This window comes from Cannabis sativa, chromosome X (genome assembly GCF_029168945.1).
Source record: "Cannabis sativa cultivar Pink pepper isolate KNU-18-1 chromosome X, ASM2916894v1, whole genome shotgun sequence".
NCBI lineage: Eukaryota > Viridiplantae > Streptophyta > Magnoliopsida > Rosales > Cannabaceae > Cannabis > Cannabis sativa.
The window spans coordinates 47,788,206-47,810,114 of NC_083610.1; the positions used below are offsets into that span (position 1 = coordinate 47,788,206).

General features: G+C 32.9%; 1 protein-coding gene across 1 annotated transcript; it reads right to left on the reverse strand.

Annotated features, from left to right (window-relative positions):
• Window positions 1–6,483: 6,483 nt before the first annotated feature.
• On the reverse strand, window positions 6,484–8,662 carry LOC115702472 (heavy metal-associated isoprenylated plant protein 28). The gene is made up of 3 exons (XM_030629917.2): window positions 7,669–8,662; window positions 7,491–7,563; window positions 6,484–7,182 (listed from the first exon to the last, which is right to left on the reverse strand). The coding sequence occupies exons 1-3, from the start codon at window positions 7,672–7,674 to the stop codon at window positions 6,980–6,982; spliced, it is 282 nt and encodes a 93-aa protein (XP_030485777.1). The 5' UTR covers window positions 7,675–8,662; the 3' UTR covers window positions 6,484–6,979.
• Window positions 8,663–21,909: the final 13,247 nt, after the last annotated feature.

Sequence of the window (21,909 nt, forward strand, 5' to 3'; positions counted from 1 at the left end):
CCAGCATCCCCTGAAGTTGTAACTTAAGCTCCTTGAGTTCTGCTGGAGCCATCCTATATGGAGCTTTAGAAACAGGTTCGACTCCAGGTGCCAAATCAATTACAAAGTCAATCTCTCGCTGTGGCGGCAATCCCGGTAACTCCTCGGGAAACACATCAAGAAAATCTTTCACCACCCGGACTACCTCAGGCCCAAATGTTTCAGTCCGTCGAGTCAAATACTACCGCTAGAAATCCTACACAACCATTGCATAGTAAATCCTTAGCTCTCAGCACAGAAATAATCGGGATCCGAGACCCCTGAACCGATCCAACATAAACAAATGGATCTTCACCTTCCGGCTGAAAAGTCACCATTTTATGCCTACAATCTATACTGGCCGAATACTTGGATAGAAAATCCATTCCCAGTATAATATCAAACTCAGTTAATTTCAATTCTATGAGGTCAATACTCAATTCCCTATCTTCGATCCTAATCGGCATAGACCTAATGCGCCTATTAGAGATAACCAATTCCCCGCTAGGCATTAGGGTTCCAAACCCTCTTTCTAAAATATCACAAGGCCTACCCAAAAGATCAATCACTCTTGTAGCCACATATGAACGTGTAGCTCCCGAATCAAATAATACTGTAAATAACAAGTTGTTGACGGAAGCCGACTGTCACAACAAGGACCGGCTGCGGCATCGGCTTGGGTAATGGCAAACACACGAGCACGAACCGGTTTCACCTCAGCTTTCGGCTCCTCTTTCTTTGCCTGGGGGCAATCTTTCTTGAACTGCCCCACCATGCCACACAGGAAGCATGTCTTCCGGTTACATTCTCTCGGATGATGTTTCTTGCACCTTGGACACTCAGGATAAGAGTAACCCTGGCGTCCTCCTCTACCTTGGTTCCCACGGAACCGCTTGCTTTGCCCCGAGCCACCAGAAGCTGGAACAACTTTTCTTTTCTGCTCAGTGGTGGAGTCACCACCATCCCTACCATAAACAGGAGTAGAAACAGTGGGGGTTCCACCAACACTCGGAGTCACCCGGGGCTCCTGAAGAAATTTTACTGCGCCCTCGGCTCTCAAGGCCTTCTCAACCATATCTGCATACGTGGTTGCTTCAGTAGTGGTAATAACCAGATCATGCCGGATCTTGGCACTCAAACCCGCTAAATATTTTTCTTTCTTACTGAAGTCAGTGGGCACAATTCCTGCTGCCAACTTAGCCAACCGATCAAACTTCGTCGTGTATTCAGTGACTGACATTCCCTCAGTCTGAACTAGATCAGTGAACTCTTTCCGCTTTGCACTGCGGACCGCTTCGTTGTAATACTTGGAGTTAAATAACTCCTTAAATTCTTCCCAGGTCATCAGCGTGACGTCCCGAGTGAGGGTTATCAACTCCCACCACACGAGAGCATCTTCCTGAAATTGGAAAGTGGCGCAGGTCACCCGGTCATTTCCAACCACTCCCATGAAGTTGAGAATACGCTCGATCATCGAAAGCCACTGCTCGGCCTTCATCACATCAGGGCCTCCCAGAAACACTGGAGGTGCCTGTTTCCGGAATCTTTCATAGAACGACTCCATACGGTTGCCAACAACAGGTTGTTCTGCTGGCACCGCAGGAACTGCAACAACCTGAACCACTTGAGGAGGCACGGCAGGAGGACCCTGCTGCCTCAACCTTTGGATCTCTTCATCTTGCTGGCGGATTCTATCTTGCATCTCAACAAATCTTTGCTCCTAATCAGGAGGAGCTTGAGGTGGATTTACAGGGCGACCACCCTGAGCTCTGCCACGGCCACGGCCGCGACCACGAGGATTTTGAGGATTCCCCTGACCGCCTCCGGTCTCAACCATGCCACCCTGACTTCTTGTATTTCGCGGGGCGTCCATTTAATAGGACTTAGCCTGCGAATCCATAAGCCAGGCAGGTTAAACAGCGATCAAAATTAACACCGCTCTTAATAACTTAAAGGCAACACACTTTCTTTTCTTTTTAAAGAAATATATTTAATTTAAATCTAATATGCTTCTTAACATGCTTTCGCATTCATATTTATTTAAAATACTAAACAAGTACGGGCTTACTGAACCGTGAACCGAGCTTTCTCTGATGCAGATTGTACATGTCATAACAAGCTTCGGTAGACAAACCTGGCGGCTCTGATACCAAAATTGTAACGCCCTAATGCTAAGGCACGCTACAGTGCTTTTCAATTATTGTGCAATCTTTGCTAATCAAAGAAATTTCTCTAAAAACGTGTCAAATTAAAACTTTTGCTTTAAATATTAAACTTTGTAATATAATATAATATTTACAAATCCCGGGATCCCGATTTCAAACTTTTAAAAATTTACTGTTTAAACTTTACATTTCAAAATACATAACTTCCAGGTCGCACAACGACTTTCAAAATATAACTCCCAGATGTCCCGAGACCGAACACTCCAGGTCGCGCCGCTTGACATGTACAACCTCACCCGAGCTCAGGTTCACTCCTGTTCAGCCTTCGCCTTTCCTTTACCTACACATAGAAGCAGAAACTGTGAGTCAACAGACTCAGTAAGAAATGCATATAACATACCATATAATTTCCGATCTGTAAATAGGCGCCCATACACCTATTTACAGAGCTTAACAGATGAGTATGAACGTTCAATACCAGGGTACAACCACTATACCACATACACATCGTACCTCACTGTACGAGTGTTGGTAGGGTTTATCCCGATCACTGAGTAACACTGAGTGATGTACCACACACCTTAGCATTTTTCCATGCTTGTGTTGGTATCACTGTATCGTACTCACAATCACAATAATCACTATACCAATACACTCTATAACTTCTTCATACAAGTGTTGGTAGTGCTTAACATAATTCAAGCATGCATATATAAACACATATACACACATTCAGATAATCACATCATACATTATACACAGTTCTTACCTGTTTTCCGAATTCAAGTGTCTTTGGCCAGGCACAGAACGGAATTCACGTGCTAGATGGATGCCCTTAGATGAAACCTCCTTGAATCCTAGCTTAAATTCAAAGAAATGGAAGGAAAAATTCTGGTTTTGGTCCTTGATTGTCTCAGCCGAAAGAAAGAGAGAGAGTGTTCAAGAGGAAAGGTGTTTCTTCTAATTTCTTTTCTTTTCTTTTATTTTCTAAGTTGGAAAAAGGATTGATTAATCCTTTGCTGAAAATAAGGCCACTTGTCACCTCCCTAGGCAGCCACTACACCATTCATAAAAAAAAAAGACTTAAATACCCTTAAAGATATAACTTAAGTATTTCTTAAGCTAGGGGTAAAATGGTCAAAATCCATAACCCCGCTCAATCCCGATAATTTATTCTCTCTAAATTATTTCCCACTATGAAATAGGGTTCTAAACTTACCCATGTGATCAATCTAGCCATCCATCGCATTTTCCGTTGTCGCCGAGCAAAAATTACAAAATTAACATATTTCGCATATAAACTAAATAATACCCCTAGAGTTTAATAAAATCTCCGAAATTGAGAAATTATAACTCTAATATTTATTTCTAAATATTGGGGTCCACATTAAAATTAATTCACAAATAATAATAAAATAATAAAAATTAGTGCTAATTGCCTTTACTAATCCACATTACTAGAGCGGTCATTACATCTATAGTCTTGTATTTTTGAAGCTTTTACTTTGGTTGAGTTTGTGATTTTGTGATATGAGGGTTGTTAGGGTTTAGTGGTGTTAAAAATGGTTTTCAGAGTTAATTTTGGGTTGATTCTAAGTTCTGGATATTGGTTTTGTTGAGTTATGATTGAATTGCACAAGTTTGGACTTTGAAACCCAAACTTTGATCTTTAATGACATATATGAATTCAGTGAGTTTTTTTGAGAATTACTGGTTGGATTATGTTGTGTATACCTTTTTTAGGTACTCTGGAAAGTTTGGAGGCAATTGGACAAGTGTTGAGCGAATTGGAGGTTTTTTGGGGTGGAGTGGTATAAACCGGTTAACCGGTTTACCAGTACCTGTAAAACCGGTTACTGTAAAACCGGTTAACTGGTTTTGGCAGGGTCCCCAAAAAACTTGTTTTCTCAATTCTCGTCCATTTCAGTGCCTTAGTTGGGTGTTTCCCTATTTCTTAGGTTAATGTAATCCCTATAGAGTATAACAGAGCATTGAGTGTAGACTCGGGTTTCCCAGATTAGGGTTTCAAACATGTAATTTACCCGGTTTTAATATGTGATTAGGGCATCCATCCAGCACGAGACTTTCCGTTCAGGTCGGCCAACACACTTGAATCTAGAAAGGAGGTAAGAACTATATATAATGTGTAATATAAATATGCGAGTGTATGTATATATTAAGTGCATATGCATACTTATATGTTAATTACACTACCAACATTTGTACAATTATGGTACAGAGTGCATTGGTATAGTTTATATTGTTAAAGAGTACATTACGATGATACCAACACAAGTACGGGAAAGTACATGGTGTGTGTGGTATATCACTCAATGGTACTCAGGGTACGACACAAATCCTACCAACACTCGTACGGTGAGGTACGTAGTGTATGTGGTATAGTGGCTGTACCCTAGTATGGAATGTTCTTACTCATTTGTTAAGCCTTGTAAATAGGTGTATGGGCGCCTAGATACAAGTTTGTATTATATGACTCACAGTTCTACTTCCATGTGTAGGTAAAGGAAAGACGAAAGTTGAACAGGAGTGAGCCTGAGACCATCGGACCATGGTCCGACCATCGGACCTGGGACCAATTTTTTTTTTTCTGCGATTTCAGAGAGAGGAAGTGGGCTTTCGGGGTGCGACTTTTGGGCGGTCCGAGAGAGTGGGGCTGGGTCGGGGTGTTGGTGCGGGTGGTTGGCGGTGAGGGTCGGAGGTCGGAGGATGGAGGTCGGAGGTGGTGGTGAGGGTGGGCGGTTGGGATGTGAGATAGAGAAAGAGAGATGATGCAGAGAGAGAATTGTGAGGGAGTATTTTTGGAGTTTTGAAAAAAAAGGTATAGTTTTTTTAGGGTTTAGCTTTTTGGTTTAATAATAAAATTTTTTAATTTTTTAAGTATATAAAATCAAATTTCCCTTTTATAAATAATGTTTGGAAATGAGCCTATTATTTGACTGGTGATTTTAAATTCTAAGGACCCAAATAAAGAACAATTTAGGATTTCATTGAGCTGAAATGTTGCTAAGAATATATACATAATTATATTTAGGATTTTCCTAATCCTAAAAATGCTTAGATTTTGAAAAAGAAATTGAAATGATGGAGATGCATTCCTATATTTTCAAACGAGGAAATTATACTCTATACCTTTTTTATATTGTCCTCTTTTATTTTTACCCTCTTTTTTAATGTCTATCATTTTTACCTCTTTTTTTAAACATTGTACCAATTTTGCCCCTGTCGCTTCAACATACTCTCCATGTGACTCTCTTATGTCAGGGTATTTTGGGTACAATACATACAAAAAGAGGTACGTTTCAAATAAATATAAAATTAGAGACAAATTTGGTTAATTGATTAATAAAAGAGGTATTTTTCAACTTACCCATTTTCAAACTAAGAAAGGAGTAGAGGAATGCACTTTCCCTATGTCAGACTCCTCAAGGGCTTGAATTAGTTCTTTTATTATTATGATTTGGTTCTAAAACAATTTTATTATTATTATTAAAGAAAGATATAATTGGACTTATGACACGTGATTACTTATATTTTTAAGAAATTTACATAAATTACTAGTTTTGATAAAAAAAAATTATTATTTTACGTTTAAATAATTATTCTTATATTTTTACAATTATTATAAAAATAACATAAAAGTAATACGATAATCACATAAAAATAACAAGAAAATAACATCCAAACAATATATAAATAACAAAAATACAACATAAAAATATATTAAAAGACCGTATTTTATATAAATAAAATCTTAAAAATTGTAAAAATATTTCAAATTTCATACAATTGTATTTTTGTAATTTTTTTGTTGTTTGTGTATTTTTGAAATAATCTCTATATTTTTCTTAGAAAAAAAAATAATAAAATGAGACAAAAACCATCAGACTGACATGTTCATCAAATTGCCCACACTGCACAAACTGTCTGCACCGCACTACATCGAAATTCTTTGCGGTGTGATTGTGGTTTGTATTTTGATTAAACTTTAGTTTGGTTTGCGGTTAAAACCGTACCTCACCATATATTACAAAATTACTATTTTTTACAATATAATTTTTTATTTTTTAAATGTATGATCAAATATATGTAATATATTACATAATTTTTTAAAGACAATTCAATATAATGAGTTGACGATTAGTATACATATAATGGCGTTAAAACTTTATAAGATTGATTTTTGAATTTTTATTATAATAATTGATAATTATAATAATATAATTCGCTCAAACCACACCAAGCCACACTGCATTTTTGCATTGTGACTTTTACAATTTTAAGATCTCGCGTTGCAATTGCAATTGAGAAATTACAAAAATTGCGTACGCTGTTTGGTTTGAAAAATAGGTCACAAGTCACACCGCGAACACCTCTAATATGAGAAATGCTAAAAGGTCTAGTATCATTCTTGGTGTAATATTATTTTTAGTGTAATTAAGTATCGAGTCTCATATAACATAATATAATATTGCTAACCAATTATGGTGTCTTATAAAAAATTACTAAACACGGTGCACTTTATATATATACCTATTAGTCTATTATATGTTACGCTATGATTATTGTATAGAAATGATTAAAAGAAGGTAAAAGAAAAGAAAGCTAGAAAAATATCAGCCAAAACTTAGGATTCTTCACTTTTTTTTGGGGGGGGTTCATTCTCTCTCTCTCATTGTATAAATTAAATAAAATTATCATGTTACATATGTTGAAGTCCCTCTGTAAAAAAGAAAAGAAGAAGAAGAAGAAAAGGAATAATACATATAAATATATAATTAAAAGAAATTAAAGGTGGAGAATCTGAAAGTTGAATAGGCAACTCCACCTCCAGCATAAGCTTGAAGAAGTTCATTTTGGGCAGACCAGAAATCAGCTTTCAAACCCCCTCTTCTCACTGCTTTCAATACTTTGTTCTTGTGTGTGTACCCTGTCACTACCACCTTCTGACTATTTGTGTCCACTTCTACTTTCTCTATTCCTGCATTCTCATTTAAATTAATTAATCAAACTTAATTATAATTTCTTAATTTAGGCTTTTACAATTACTTGATGCTACTTAAAAATTGAACAGCACTCACATTAGAGTAGTTAAAATAGCTAAATAATTTAACTAAGAGGTAATAATTGATGAAAAATATTACTCTTAACAAATATTATTTATTGAGCTATAAATATTATATTAATAATTTAAATAAAGATATAGAAAAACTGATATATGGTATACATATATGTAAAATTGAATTGATGAATAAGGTTAGTTGTTTTTGGGTTTCTTAATTATATTACCTTTTAATTTGGAAAGGCACTTCCTGAGTCTCTTCTCATGTATACCAACCATCTCAACCTTCAACTCCACACTCTACAAAATACCATCATTACATATTACAGTAAGTCAAAATTCAACACAATAATTTATATGTATAAATAGATAAACAAAGAAAGAGATATAATAATTAATATGTACCTCCATTGGATCAAATACAAATGATGATTAGGGAATGAATGAAACAGAATAAGAAGAATAAGAAAGATAGGGATATGGAGAGTACTGTCAGTCAGGTATTATATATATATAGGAGAGAGAGAGAGAGAGAGAGAAGAGATGAGAATGTTAATAAAGTGGATCTTGGTCTTTGGTTCTGTGTAGTTTGCTTTTGTTTCTTTGTTTCTTTTTTGAAAGGGATCAGACAGACAATCAAACTAGAAGATGACCATGATGAAATTATTAGAAGCAGATAACAAGAAAAAACGGTAAACGTCTAGAAAGAGGAGTCCTTATATTATTACTATGAGAGAGAGAGAGAGAGTATTATAAACAATGGCAATAATAACAAGAGCAGCTCAACCTTCGATGCTTATTATGGCTTATTTTGAAATGATTGGCTTTGACGAGTCCAACTTCCCTTTTTTCTTGGGGATCTTCCGGCCTTGGGAATTTATCACATGCCCAATTATTATTATTATTGGTATAATTTAATATAAAAAATTTACCACATATCATGAGTGGCGTACTTAGAACAAAGTGAAGCAAAAAAGTAAACTAAATATCAAAATTAAAATATGTTTGAATCCTTCACCTTTATAACATATGTGATAGCATGCCAAAGTTATTATTATATTTATATTGATCACATTTAATTATAAATATATGTTGTAACTAATCAATATATATACAGGGCCGGCCCTGAAACAAAGTGGGTCATAGGGAAAAAAAAAAATTTGAGCCCTTATGTTAGAAAAAATGTAGTATTTTTCAAAATCGGTAAAAAAAATGTATAATTTTAAAAGAGAAAAAAAAAATTTGGGCCCCTGGGCTGGGTGGGCCCTAGGCACAGGCCTAGCCCGCCTAGCCCGCCTATGCCCAGGACCGGACCTGTATATATATATTTTTCTAATTTTTTTTAAGAGTACTGATCTCGTCTTTATGTGGGTCTTGTCATAGAGATGCTAGACACCTTAGAGCTTGTTTGATGTGTTTTCAATTTTCAGTATTAAAAATTGTATTTTTAAAAGTGAGAATAAAAAATAATTTTTTGTTATTTTAAAAATTTAATGGTGTATGACACAAATTTTTTAAAACTATTTTAAATTTTTTCTTACTACAAAAATTAATATTTTAACACCATACTATGACATCAACCCATCTGGATTTGGCTTCGGGTTTGGTTCCAAGTCTAGGATCCAAATATGTGAGGAATAATGTAAAATATAATATGTTAGACAAAAAAATTATTTTTAAAAATTGAAAATATTTTCTATTTTTTAATTTTTTAAAATTTAATTTTTAAAAAAATTTGCCAAACAACTCTTATTAATTTTTAAAAATTATTTTCATTTTAAAAAACAGGAATAATTTTTAAATTATGAACCTGTTAACGTCTTATAAACAATTTTCTTATCACATTTAAATAGATACTTGTTGTTTTTTTTTTTTTCTTTTTTTAATAAAAGTTAGGATTTTGGAATTTGGTTAATGATCATATCATTCTAATAACTGTTCAAACGTAAGTTTTGATGCATGACTTGATTCCCACATATCAAGTTGACAGCTTGACACTTGGCCTATATCTTCCTAAGCTACTATATATATACTTAAATATTTCTGTGTTTTTTGTGCGTGTTATTTTGCACATAGCAAAATGTGTTAAGTTTCAACTCTATAGGAAAAAGAAAAAGGGTGTTATTAGAAAAAGAAAAAGGGAACCAAAGAACAACAAAAAGGATTGATTAAACTACACAGCAAGTTTGGTATTATTCTTTTGGATTCCTTAGTTTGCTTAGCCTACATTAATTTGAATAAATATAACAAACAACAAATATACACATAGAAACAGTCCATTTACAAATAAAAGAGATCTTTATTCTTAATCAACCATAAATTTTTTTCCTCTTTATTTTTTTTTAAAAAATATACAGTATCTTTAAATACCAAACATAGCCAAAAAAAAAAAAAAACAAACAAATATATTATATATAAATACCAGCAAAAATATATATATTTTTTTTTTTGACAAAACAAGAATATTATATTTTGAAAAATTCTACAATGCATTCTTTAAAAGGAGTCTACGATATACTCCTATCTTTTTCGATATCTAGGAAAAAAATTTAGCACAATTTTTTTATAGTCGTTTGTGACTTTGCGTTGTAGTTATTTAAGACATACTGTAAAATTTTTAGAAATTTAAGAAAATTTAACATGCTGAAAATAATGTTTAAACAATTTATTTCAGATATGTATAAAATAAAAGAGTCTCTCATGCAGTAGACTATTTGATTTTGAACCCAATTTTCCGCGTGTTAAATTTTTTTAAATCTCTCAAAATTTTACAAAAATATTTTAAATAATTACAATATAAAAAATTAAAAAAATATATATTAAAAAATTCTCTAACATAGAGGGTGCATTTAAGATGGGTGCATTATATATTATATTTCTAGACGATTGCATATTTGTTGTTGAGAAAAATAACATAAGGGGGTGGTGGTGCAGTTGGCTAGCGCGTGCGTAGATCTCATAGCTGTTTGAGTTCTCCTGAGGTCGAGAGCTCGAGCCTCTCTCACCCCATTTATAATTTAATTTTTGTTTTTGTAAAAAGAAGAAAAAAGAAATGGATCAGAGAGAGCCCATAAAGTTGGGATTAGAATTTGGATTTGGAATCTGGATCTCGAGTTTGTCGTTTTCTTGAAAAACTCCCATCAATCAATCATTTATCATATTCTCTTGCTTTTTGTTTTTGGACCATATAGTAAGCTTAGTCAAAAAGATGAAATATAATAAACAAACTCAATCCAATGCCTCATCCACATAAAAACTTCTATCAAGATCAACATCAAAACTTTTCTTTGCAAATCAAAACTTATTAGTTTATAATTATATGTGTATATAAAGATGGCTATTTAGGATTTTTTTTTTTTTTTTTGCCTATTATAGCCTATGATTATTGTGTCTCATGAACTTTTTAGCTCATCAAAAATATTTTCTTAACTATTCACAATATTATAAATTAATTTTTCTGTTAAATTTTATTACACGTGACAAATAAAATGATAACATAACTACTTAATCAATTGTCACTTCAGAGCCATGTTAACACCATGTGTGTAATTAATTTTTAAAAAATAAATTTGTTAATTCTAATTTTACGTAATTTGTTTAATCATTAATTGATTTTTAGTTTAATATATATATATTTTAAAAAATATATACATATATATATTTTTAATTTTATATTATACATGTAGTGCTGACGTGGAAATTAGCTAAACAACCATGTCATAATTTTGTTCGCCACGTGTGACAAAATTAAAAAAATGACTAATTTATAACACTGTGAATAGTTGAGGGATTATTTATAACGAGCTGAAAAGTTTATGAGGCACACTAATACATAGGTCCAGTGCATTACGAGAGGATTCTTCAAGATCACAATAATACATAGGTCCAGTGCATTACGAGAGGATTCTTCAAGATCACAAAAATACATAGGTCCAGTGAATTTCGAGATGAAAAGTTTATGAGGCAAAATAATACATATCCTGGCCTTGCGCCCTGGTTGATTTCGGGATATTCGGGATAGAAGTTTAGACTTTAATGACTTGAATCCAATAGGGGTGAGCAAAAAATTCAAGAAACCGACCAAACCGAGTACACCGACCGTCCGAACACCAAAAAATGAAAAATCGAGTTACGCACAGCGGAACCCGCTGGGCTCTAAAAAATGGCCATCACCACCAAGAGATAATTTTCACCATTAGATCATCATCAACAGTCAAAAATATCTTATTTGTATTTTTCCTTATTTTTGTGGGCCTCCTTCATCTATAAAAAGAGAGCTCCATAAGCTCATTTTTCAAGTTCAGAAAACTACTCACAAACTCAGAGCTTCTCTCTCTAGAAATTAGAGCTGCAGAAACTTAGCCTTTTTTTTTTGTAATTACCATGTTGTGAAAAATAATATATCGAAGTAGACATAGCTCTTTTACTGTTGCGATACAAAGAGTGAACTAGTGTAAATTTACTCTCTCTTATAATTACTTAACTACTTATTTCTTTTCACCAATCTAGCAAGCAGGTGTGGCTTAGAAGTCTAGTCCATATTTTTCAGTCAACAACAGTCACCTTTTTTCCATATTTGAATCAAAACAAACCATAAAGCTTCCTATTTTCATCAAATAAACCTGTAGAAATGAAATACATAAATATTGTTCAAACCACAACAATTTACACTCACAACACAATTCATATACCATATTTACTCTAAAAACACCATCCGATAATACATCAATAACTCAAATAAAACAACAAACACAATAGCAAAAAGAAAGAAAGAAAGAAAAAACCAATATCTACAACAGAACTGTCGGTGCCGATGTCAACACCAAGAAAAACAATATTGTTGTCATCAGCGGTGGTGGTGGTGGAAGCCTTCTTTGAACCAAACATTCAAAGGTAGAAAGGAAGCATGTCTGAAGACATATGTGTCTGACAGGAGGAGCGGTGGGAAGAGTGTCGTCGACCATTGGAGAGAGAGAGTACAAGAAAAATAGATATCAGTGACACCAGTATTAATAACAACAAATTGTCGTCATTAATAGGTCCACCATCAATAACGACATTACAAAATCGTTATTGATAATTTTTTTTTTATTTATATAAAATATTAATGACGACAAAGAATTTTACTGACAACAATGTCCTCATTAATGTTTGTTATTTTTTTTTAAATGCATTATATTTTTCATTTAATACACTACAACAGATATGTATATTACCGGCGGAAGCATCCGCCGGTATTAAATGCCCAGACCGCCGGTATTAATTATTACCGGCGGAATCCGCCGGTAATTATACGCCGGCAATAATTGGTCGCTATAAATGGTTGTTAGCGACGAAAATGGAAATCTGCCGGTAATAATATTAATACCGGCGGATTAATAGCGGTGGGGTCCGCCGGTATTAGTATTTGCACCTTTACACGCAGACTGATTAATACCGGCGGACCCAATTATTGGATCCGCCAGCAATAATATTTTTAAATATTAAAAAAAACCATTATTCTGATTATTTAATATAATTAAATTAATTATAATAATTATTTTACATATAATAATTATTTCATAAATAAATATATTAATTAGAAATAAAATATCAAAATTAAGAAATTGAGCATTAAACATTAAAATTAAGAAATTAAGTATTAAAATTAATTTGTCCATTACAATAAAAAATATATTATCTTAAATAAAATTAGGAAATTGTCTTTAAATAAACTTTAAAACATAAAACTTGACATAATTAAAAAAACTTAACTATCATTGTTCAAATCACTAAACTCTAAAAATTCATCTGCATTCGAGCTAAGTCTTGAACCATCAAGATTCTCACGGGATTGAGCAGGCGGGGCAGGGTAATAAGGTTGTCCAGTCTGCGGCGTAGGTAAGATCTCCACATATTGTTGAGGGTGCGGACGGACCAAAATTGGTTGTTGCTGTTGTTGCTAACTCTGAGCACTGAAAAAGCCTCCATACATAGGCTGTTGTGGAGATCCTCCCATTTGACCATACACAGGTTGTTGCTGCAATAATGACCCAAATTGACCGTACACAGGGTATGGTTGTTGGGATGAGCCTCCAATATTGCCAACCATAGGTTGTGTCTGAGATCCTCCAGCGCCATCCGAAAAAAATATAGGAGGAGACTGTGAGGGAAGCTCGAATGTGTAATGCAACTGAGGCGATTGTGAAGAGCCAGCAGACATGTTGGGAGAATGTTGTTGTTGTTGTTGAAAAAACTGGGGCTGCTGAGGCGATCGTGGTTGTTGTTGTTGTTGTTGTTGTTGTTGTTGTGGCATTGACGTTGGAGGAGGGGCTGAACTGGACGCGCTACCTTGCGGTTGTGATGGTAAAAATTTTTGTAAAAAATTATCAAACCGCGGGTCATGCAGAGACGCGTCACTGGAGGTGCCAGACTGATCAATCTTATCACGCATTTTTAACATAAACTCGGCAAAGACTCCCATATCTTCCGGAGTAATGGATGAAGTCGGTACTTGTGATTGAGCTTGACTTTGAGTACTAGAACTTGATGTCGAGCTGCCTTTCAATTTATAACCCAGTCCTCTTAGATAGTCCGACCGGCTCCCAAGAACTTTATTCATAGCTTTTAATTGCTTGTATTTTCTAGCAGACCCATCGCTGGAATCATCTTCTGTATCCGTCATGCTAGCAACCTCTTCAAGCATTTTCTCCTGATTAAATAAAATATTAGAAATACAATAACAACATCATGCATTAGTTGTAAGAAAATTATTAAAAAAACATATTGAAACTTACATGTAGTTCTTTGCATGTCTCGCTAATCCAAGTGTCTTCTGTTCCTTTTTTGAGGTGGCCTTTCTTCCAAGTATGAATTGCGTAGTCTTTAGGGACGTCCTGTTTAAAAATAGAGTTAGTTTGTGTTTAGTAAAAGAAATTGCTAATAGAAAGTTGATAATTTTACTTACATGTTCATTACGAGACGCTGCCATCGACCTCGAGCCTTGGGTTGACAAATACTGCATTTCCCCTCTATTTTTTTTTTGTTTTGATTTGAACGCGCAATGAATTTCGGGCTCAAAAATAAGTCAATGATTTGCTTCCAACTCTCTGTAGTGTAGTGATCAGGTACTGCTTCAATAACACTTGCCAAATCATTTGGATCCCCAGAATAATGTTCTTGAAACCACGTGTGCCTGATATTCTTTCTCTCAGAATATCTTCTCTTCATCTCATGATAAAGAGTACTCATCACTTTTTCAGGCTCAGGATGGCCATCAATATCGTACAAATACTACAAACAAATAGTATTTGTTAAAAAATTATGTGTTAGTTGAAATTAATTATTTGAAACATTAAACTTGTTAATGTGTTTTACCTTCATTTTTTGTACAATTTGGTCTTTAAAGTGTTGATGGATTTCACTAAAATTCAAGTAGTGTCCTGGCAACGTAATTGTGACCTCAACACCCATTTGACGTACAAAAGCTGAACTTTCCTTACCAACCACTTTGCCTGTCACGGCATCAAGTTTTAGTGGTAATGGTTTTCCTGCATCCCGCCTTCTTTGCTCAACATCCAAGTTGGTAGCAAGGCCATGTCCCTTTCTTCTTGGCGGTGGAGCCGTCTGACAAGTCGGCGGTACCCTACTAGGGTCTGGTGGATCAGTACCACCCCCGTCTCCACCATGATAAGTGGATACATCAGCTGACATTACTTTTTTTTGAAAAAAAAATATTTCATTCATAAGTAATAGTAACAATAATTTAAAATTAATAAAGTTAACTTGAAATAAGAAATATTAACTTGCAATTAATAATTGTATGATTTACAAAATAAAGTGATTGAAAATTAATCATCTATATCACTATCATTATTAACTAAATGATCATTCACATCATCTTCACAAAAGTCAACTAAAATTTCTTCGTCAGATTCTTCAGTAGCATCTTCGTCGTCCACGTTGCGGTCATCTTCATTGACAGGCAAACTTGGTTCAGTGCCAATGTCCATCGGAGGTTGATTAGGTAGCAAAATTAACTCCCCAAGATCAACTGTTAACACAAAATTGGATGAGTTCGTGTCGTGTACCAAATCAATTTCGACATTAGCATCATCATCCACGATGTCCCAAATTTGTCGGTGATTTACATTCTCAACTATTTTCCAATTTTTCCCTCTCAACAAATCATCGAGATAAAACACTTGCTTTGCTTGACTAGCAAGTATGTATGGGTCATCTTTATACCATACACCACTGACATTAATACTAGTGATAAGGTTCTCGACAATTGTTTTTTTCCGTCTTGGATTTGTATTGTACCACTTGCACTTAAATAATGTGACAGAGTAAACACCAGTGAAGGTTAACTTGAGCACTTCAGTGAGTGTGCCGTAATAATTAAAACCTTCTGTTCCTGCCACAAACACTCCACTATTTTGTGTGCTCCTCTTCTCATCTCTTTTGGTAGCCATATATCGAACTCCATTCACAATACAACCTTCATAGTAAGTACCTAAGTGATCAGACCCGGATGCTAAAGCTAGCAACTCTTTGCCATTCTCTAATGATTTAGATTTGTGCAAGTCATATATCTATAAAAATAAGTACCTCATTAGAAAATGACAAACACCACTTAAGATAATAAACGTTTACTACACATATATATTCACCTTCTTGTGAAACCACAGACGAAAATGTTTTTTGTGTAGAACATTATGATCTCCATTCGGGTAATTTTGTCGGATCACTTCCAAGTGTTCACTGTAAAATAAAATAGATTTGAATTGATTGATTGAAAGTCAAGGTGAAAAAAAAAGAAAAATTAAAAAAGAAAAAAACTCACTCTAAGTAAGCTTGAATTTCAGGTGAATTGTTGAATATATACCACTCTACTTGTTCACGAGATGCACGATCAAGTGGTCGGAGATTACCTTTTGTAATGGGTCGACATTGAGATTGAAACACAGAAAGCTTTCGTGGGACAACCTCATCTTCATTGCGATCAACACGGTTAAACCTTGTTTCAACCCCCTTGAAATACATTGAACAAAATGTCAAAGCCTCATCAATAACGTAACTTTCTGCTATCGACCCTTTAGGACGTGCTTTATTTCCTACGTAGTTCTTCAATTTTTTCATGTATCTCTCAAATGGATACATCCACCTCATAAAAACAGGTCCACCCAAAATTGCTTCTTCAGGAAAATGAAGGACCAAATGAATCATTATGTCAAAAAATGCAGGAGGAAATATGGACTCCATTTTACACAAGATTAAAATAAGATCTTGTTGAGCAACCTCCATGTCTTTAACATTTATAGTCCTTGAACAAATTTGCCTGAAAAAGTTGCACAGTTCAGAGATGGTGGTCGATATGGCGTTCGGGAGAAACTTGCGAACACCAACAGACAGTAATCGTTGCATTATTACATGGGAGTCTTGTGACTTCAATCCGATGACATTTGTTAAATTTTCATTTACTTTTTTTTTCAAATTCGAACAAAAGCCATCGGGAAATTTCACATCCTTAATAAATTTACAAAATTGGATTCTGTCATCAGGTTTAAGCACGTAAGGTGCATGAGGTTTCAACAGCTTCCCCCTCTCGTCTTCATAAATCCACAACGATTCTCTGACGCCTAGCTTCTTTAAATCGTGTCTTGCATTGGTAGTGTCCTTGGATTTCTCATTGTCCAATATTGTGCCCAATAAACTATCACAAACATTCTTCTCAACATGCATGACATCAATATTGTGTTTAAGAATATTTGAACACCAATAGTCAAGCTCGTAGAAGATGCTTTTTTTTCCGCCAATTATTATTTTCTGCAACTCGCCTACGCTTCACACCACCAAAGAGCTCATGATTTCCAGGGAGGTGGGGTGGGAGTTTGTTTACTTGTTCTAATACTTCTTCACAAGTAAAACGTCTTGGAGGAGGTCTTCTCTCAATTTGTCTGTCAAATTGAGTATCCCTTCTAATTCGATGGTTATTTGGCAAAAATCTTCTATGACCCACGTAAGATGTCTTACCAATTACTCGAATAGAAGATGTATCTTCATTGCAAGTAGGACAAGCTTTATATCCCTGACCACTCCAACCAGACAAATAACTACGAGCAGGAAAAGCATTCACTGTCCACAAAAGAGCTGCACGCAACTTGAAGACAGTGTTGGTGCGACAATCTCTCGTATCTAATCCGTTAACCCACAACTCCTTCAACTCATCCACCAAGGGTCTTAAAAATACGTCTATGTCCATTCCAGGTGATTTATCTCCAGGAATTAGAACGGTCAACATAAAATTATTATCTTTCATACATAACCAAGGTGGAAGATTATAGTTCGCCAAAACTACAGGCCACATACTGTAAGCTTGGCTCATACTGCCAAATGGATTAAAGCCATCAGCAGCTAAACCGAGACGAACATTTCGAGGTTCACTAGAAAAATCAGGGTGTTTGGCATCAAAGTCCTTCCACGCTGCACCATCCACAGGGTGTCGCATCACACCCTCATCTTTTGATTTACCACTGTGGTGCCATACCATGTATTTGTTGGAAATATATTTTACCAGGAACTTAGATCTACTCACAAGTATGTTGATTTAACAACCTAATATTGAACTTCTAAAACGATGAACTAAACACATAAAAGTTAAGAATAACTTACAGTGATGGCAGCGGAATTAAATGTCTCCTTCCACTCAGATCTCTAACCCTTGATTCCTGTCTGTAGCAGAGTATAATCAAGATCTGAGCCCGAAAGTTCTTCAGTTGGATGTGATCCTTCACAGTCTTCCAAACTATGATGAGGTACTGAGTGATGTGTGTGGGCACTTCTCTCTCACTAGGAATTTCGAAATTCTCTCTTGTTTTTCTCTCTTGATTTCGTGTGATACAATATGCATAGCAAAAAGCTTGTTTCAAGAGAAGAGAGGGGCGGCTATAAATAGGAAAAGGGAAGAGCACAACTTTCCAAATAAACAGTTTCCTCTTTTACTGTGTAATTGAATAACTGCCTTATTTAGTGTGATCCACTACTTTCCTATTTTTGCTAGGCTTTGATTAGCAATTACATGGCAATTTAAATTAAAAATAATAATTGGAAAACAAGCAAAGGGTGGCCGGCCATGGTGTGTATGGGCCTCACCGGAATTTTGCAGTTTCCTCAATTTTATTTCTATTTCTCCAAAAATGACATTTTTCCAATTCTAATCTTTTAAATGTCAAAACTAATTATTTAATAACTAAAATAGATTATTAAATAATATTGCCATTTAAAATAATTATTAATTAGACATGCAAAGTCTCTTAATTAATAATTAAACCTAAAAACCCTTTTATTTACAATTTCATCCTTAAACTGTGAGAATTCACAAATTAGACATAGTCTAACTTTTAGAATTATAATTGATTAATCATAAATCAATTATAGAGTCTTACAAACAGTATAATCTCAACTAGAATGGGGACCATGGATCTATATGCTGAGCTTCCAATAAGTTGAACCGATTTACCAAGTAAATCCCTAACTTATTAATTCCTCGTTGAATCCATTCTTAGAACTTGGAATTGCACTCTTAGACTTATATAGAGCATATCATATGTTTCACGATATCAATATGCTATCTTATTTAACCATTGTTATAATCTTAATGTGATTTAGAGATCCTCTATATAGATGATTTACATCGAGATGGGACCAATTTACCGTTTACACCCCTCAATGTATTTTGCCCCTTTGAACACTTAGTTACATGTAAATGATGTTTTAGTGATCTAATATACAATCACTGAAACAAGAGCTCATCCATTTACTTCTTTTAAACTAAGCTCAAAGGGAATCATCACTTTACTTCTATATACCAGTAGAAGCTATAGATTTCCATATTTATGTTCAGCACTCCCACTCAGTTATGCTATCATGTTCCCAAAATATATGTATTATCCTGACCCAATGATAGGTTTAACTAATAAATCAAAGAACATGAATAGCACTCTTGAGATTGAGCCTAAGCATATCAGGATTTAGATTCTCTTAATCTAAGATCAACTTCTGACATTGACTTGGAAAGATACAACGGTAAGTTTACAATATCTTTGACCAAGTTCAATATCGGTCCAGTCCAATGCATACTCCATACATTCGAAACCAGTATACTTTGCCAATGTTCTGGAAAGAACATAACACTTACTCCAAGTGTAAGTATACTTCATCGCTGATTATCACATCAGTGTAAATCCAAAACACTGATGAACAGGGACCAAATCTTTTGAATCATATAATCACAATCACATTCCACTGTAATGACAATACTGTAATTGTGAATAACTATATGTTCTGGATTTAACTGATTTTGTGCATATATCAAGTATATATATTAAACCATAAACATGTAACATACATGTAATCATAATTCACTTCAAAATTCTAAATTGATAACTAATCAGATTGTAATGGGTTTTATTTAGGGCACAAAACCCAACAGTATTTTACCGTATGCCTTGAAGTATACAATCTCTTCAGTCGCGGAATTAACGGAAAGTAACCCATCACCTTATGAGGCACCTTTTTTGCTCCTAAATTTTCTGAAGTTATCCATCTACTAGTGCCACAGACTGGACATGAATCTTCATTTGCATGTTCATTGTAAAATAAACAGCAATTGTGCTTGCACACATGAATAGACTCATACCCCAATCCTAATTTTTTCAATTTTTTCTTGGCATCATAATAGTTTGATGGAATTTTATTTTCCTTTGGAAAAGCAAATTTTAATAACTTCAGTAATTCATCAAATATGTTGTTAGAAATCTTTTCCCTAACTTTCAAATGCAATAACTTTGCCAAAAAGTTTGAAGCCTATTGTTCACACATCTTACACATGGGAACCTAATTCTACCATCATAATCTTTACATTTCGAGGCCATCTCTAAAAATGCATTTAGACCATTCCAATATTGTGGACATCTACGATTTCGCAAAGTGGTCCAAGACTTGTCGATTGTCATCTAAAATTTTATGAAGACATAAGATTTAATAGTATAAAGAAAAATTGAATGATAAAATTTTATGCTATTTTAAGATATTTTATGCTATTTTATGATATTGTATGCTATTTTATTAAAAAAAATTCATTATTATTTTAATACTTACACAATTATTTATATATTATTAAAAAAAACATTCTTTATTAAATATATTTTCTATTTTTAATTTTTAAAGAAATATTATTTAAAAATATTTTCCTATATTGAATCTTTTTCTTAAAAAAAATTATAATTAAAATTGTAAAAGAAATTTTAATATTTTACATCTAAATATTACTTTTTTTGCTTTTATATTTTTTTTTTCAAGTATATATTACAATAAAATTTTCATTTATTAACTTTTTTTATATTAAAAAAATTATTATTTTATTAATATTTTTTTTAAATATTTTAATGTTAAAATTATATTATTTAATTAATTTTTTAAGAAAATATTATTTAAAAATATTTTCCTATATTAAATCTTTTTTTTAAAAAAAAATTATAATTAAAATCATAAAAAAAGTTTAATTCTTTACATCAAAATATTTTTTTTTTGTTTTTATATTTATTTTCAAGTATATATTATATTAAAATTTTCATTTATTAATTTTTTTTAATTAAAAAAATTAATATTTTATTAATATTTATTCTTTACATGTTTTAATGTTAAAATTTCATAAAATTTTTGTTGTTAAATTTTTAGTATTAAAAAATTATAATTTAGATTTTAAAATCTTATTTAATATTTACATGAAAAAGTTTATTTTTTTATGTTTTATATTCATAAAAATTAATTATATTTATTTACATTTATATCATTTATGTTAAAAAATATTATACTTATAAGTATTTTTTTCAATAATATAAATTTATCTTAATTTTTTTATTACATTTTTTTTTAAAATAATCAATTATATATCAATTTTATACATATTTACAAGTTATTTATTATTGTAAAATATTAATGACACAAAATTTTTTGAAAAAATTTAATACTAAACTCTATAAATTACATTTATTATTACATAATATATATAACAATATATTAAATATACAGTATATACAGTGTATATACCGTATATATACTGTGTATATTATATATACAGTGTATACACTGTATATATAATATACACTGTATATATTATACACTGTATATATAATATACCGTATATATATACACTGTATATATAATATATACTGTATAAATAATATACACAGTATATATATACACTGTATATATAATATACCGTATATATACTGTGTATATTATATATACAGTGTATATACTGTACTGTATATATAATATATAATATACAGTACTGTATATACACTGTATATATAATATACACTGTATATATAATATATAATATACAGTACATTGTATATACCTACCGTATATACTGTATACACTGTGCATAAATTGACAATATCTACACATTTTCCATTCACAATACACAGTATATATACAAAATATATAATATACAATATATAGTATACACAAAACAACAATTAAAATTACACTAAACTAAAATTTTTCAAATATAACACATTTTCCATTCACAATACACAGTATACATACATGTATAATATTTTTGACAGAAAAAAATTATTTTTATGAGATATATACACA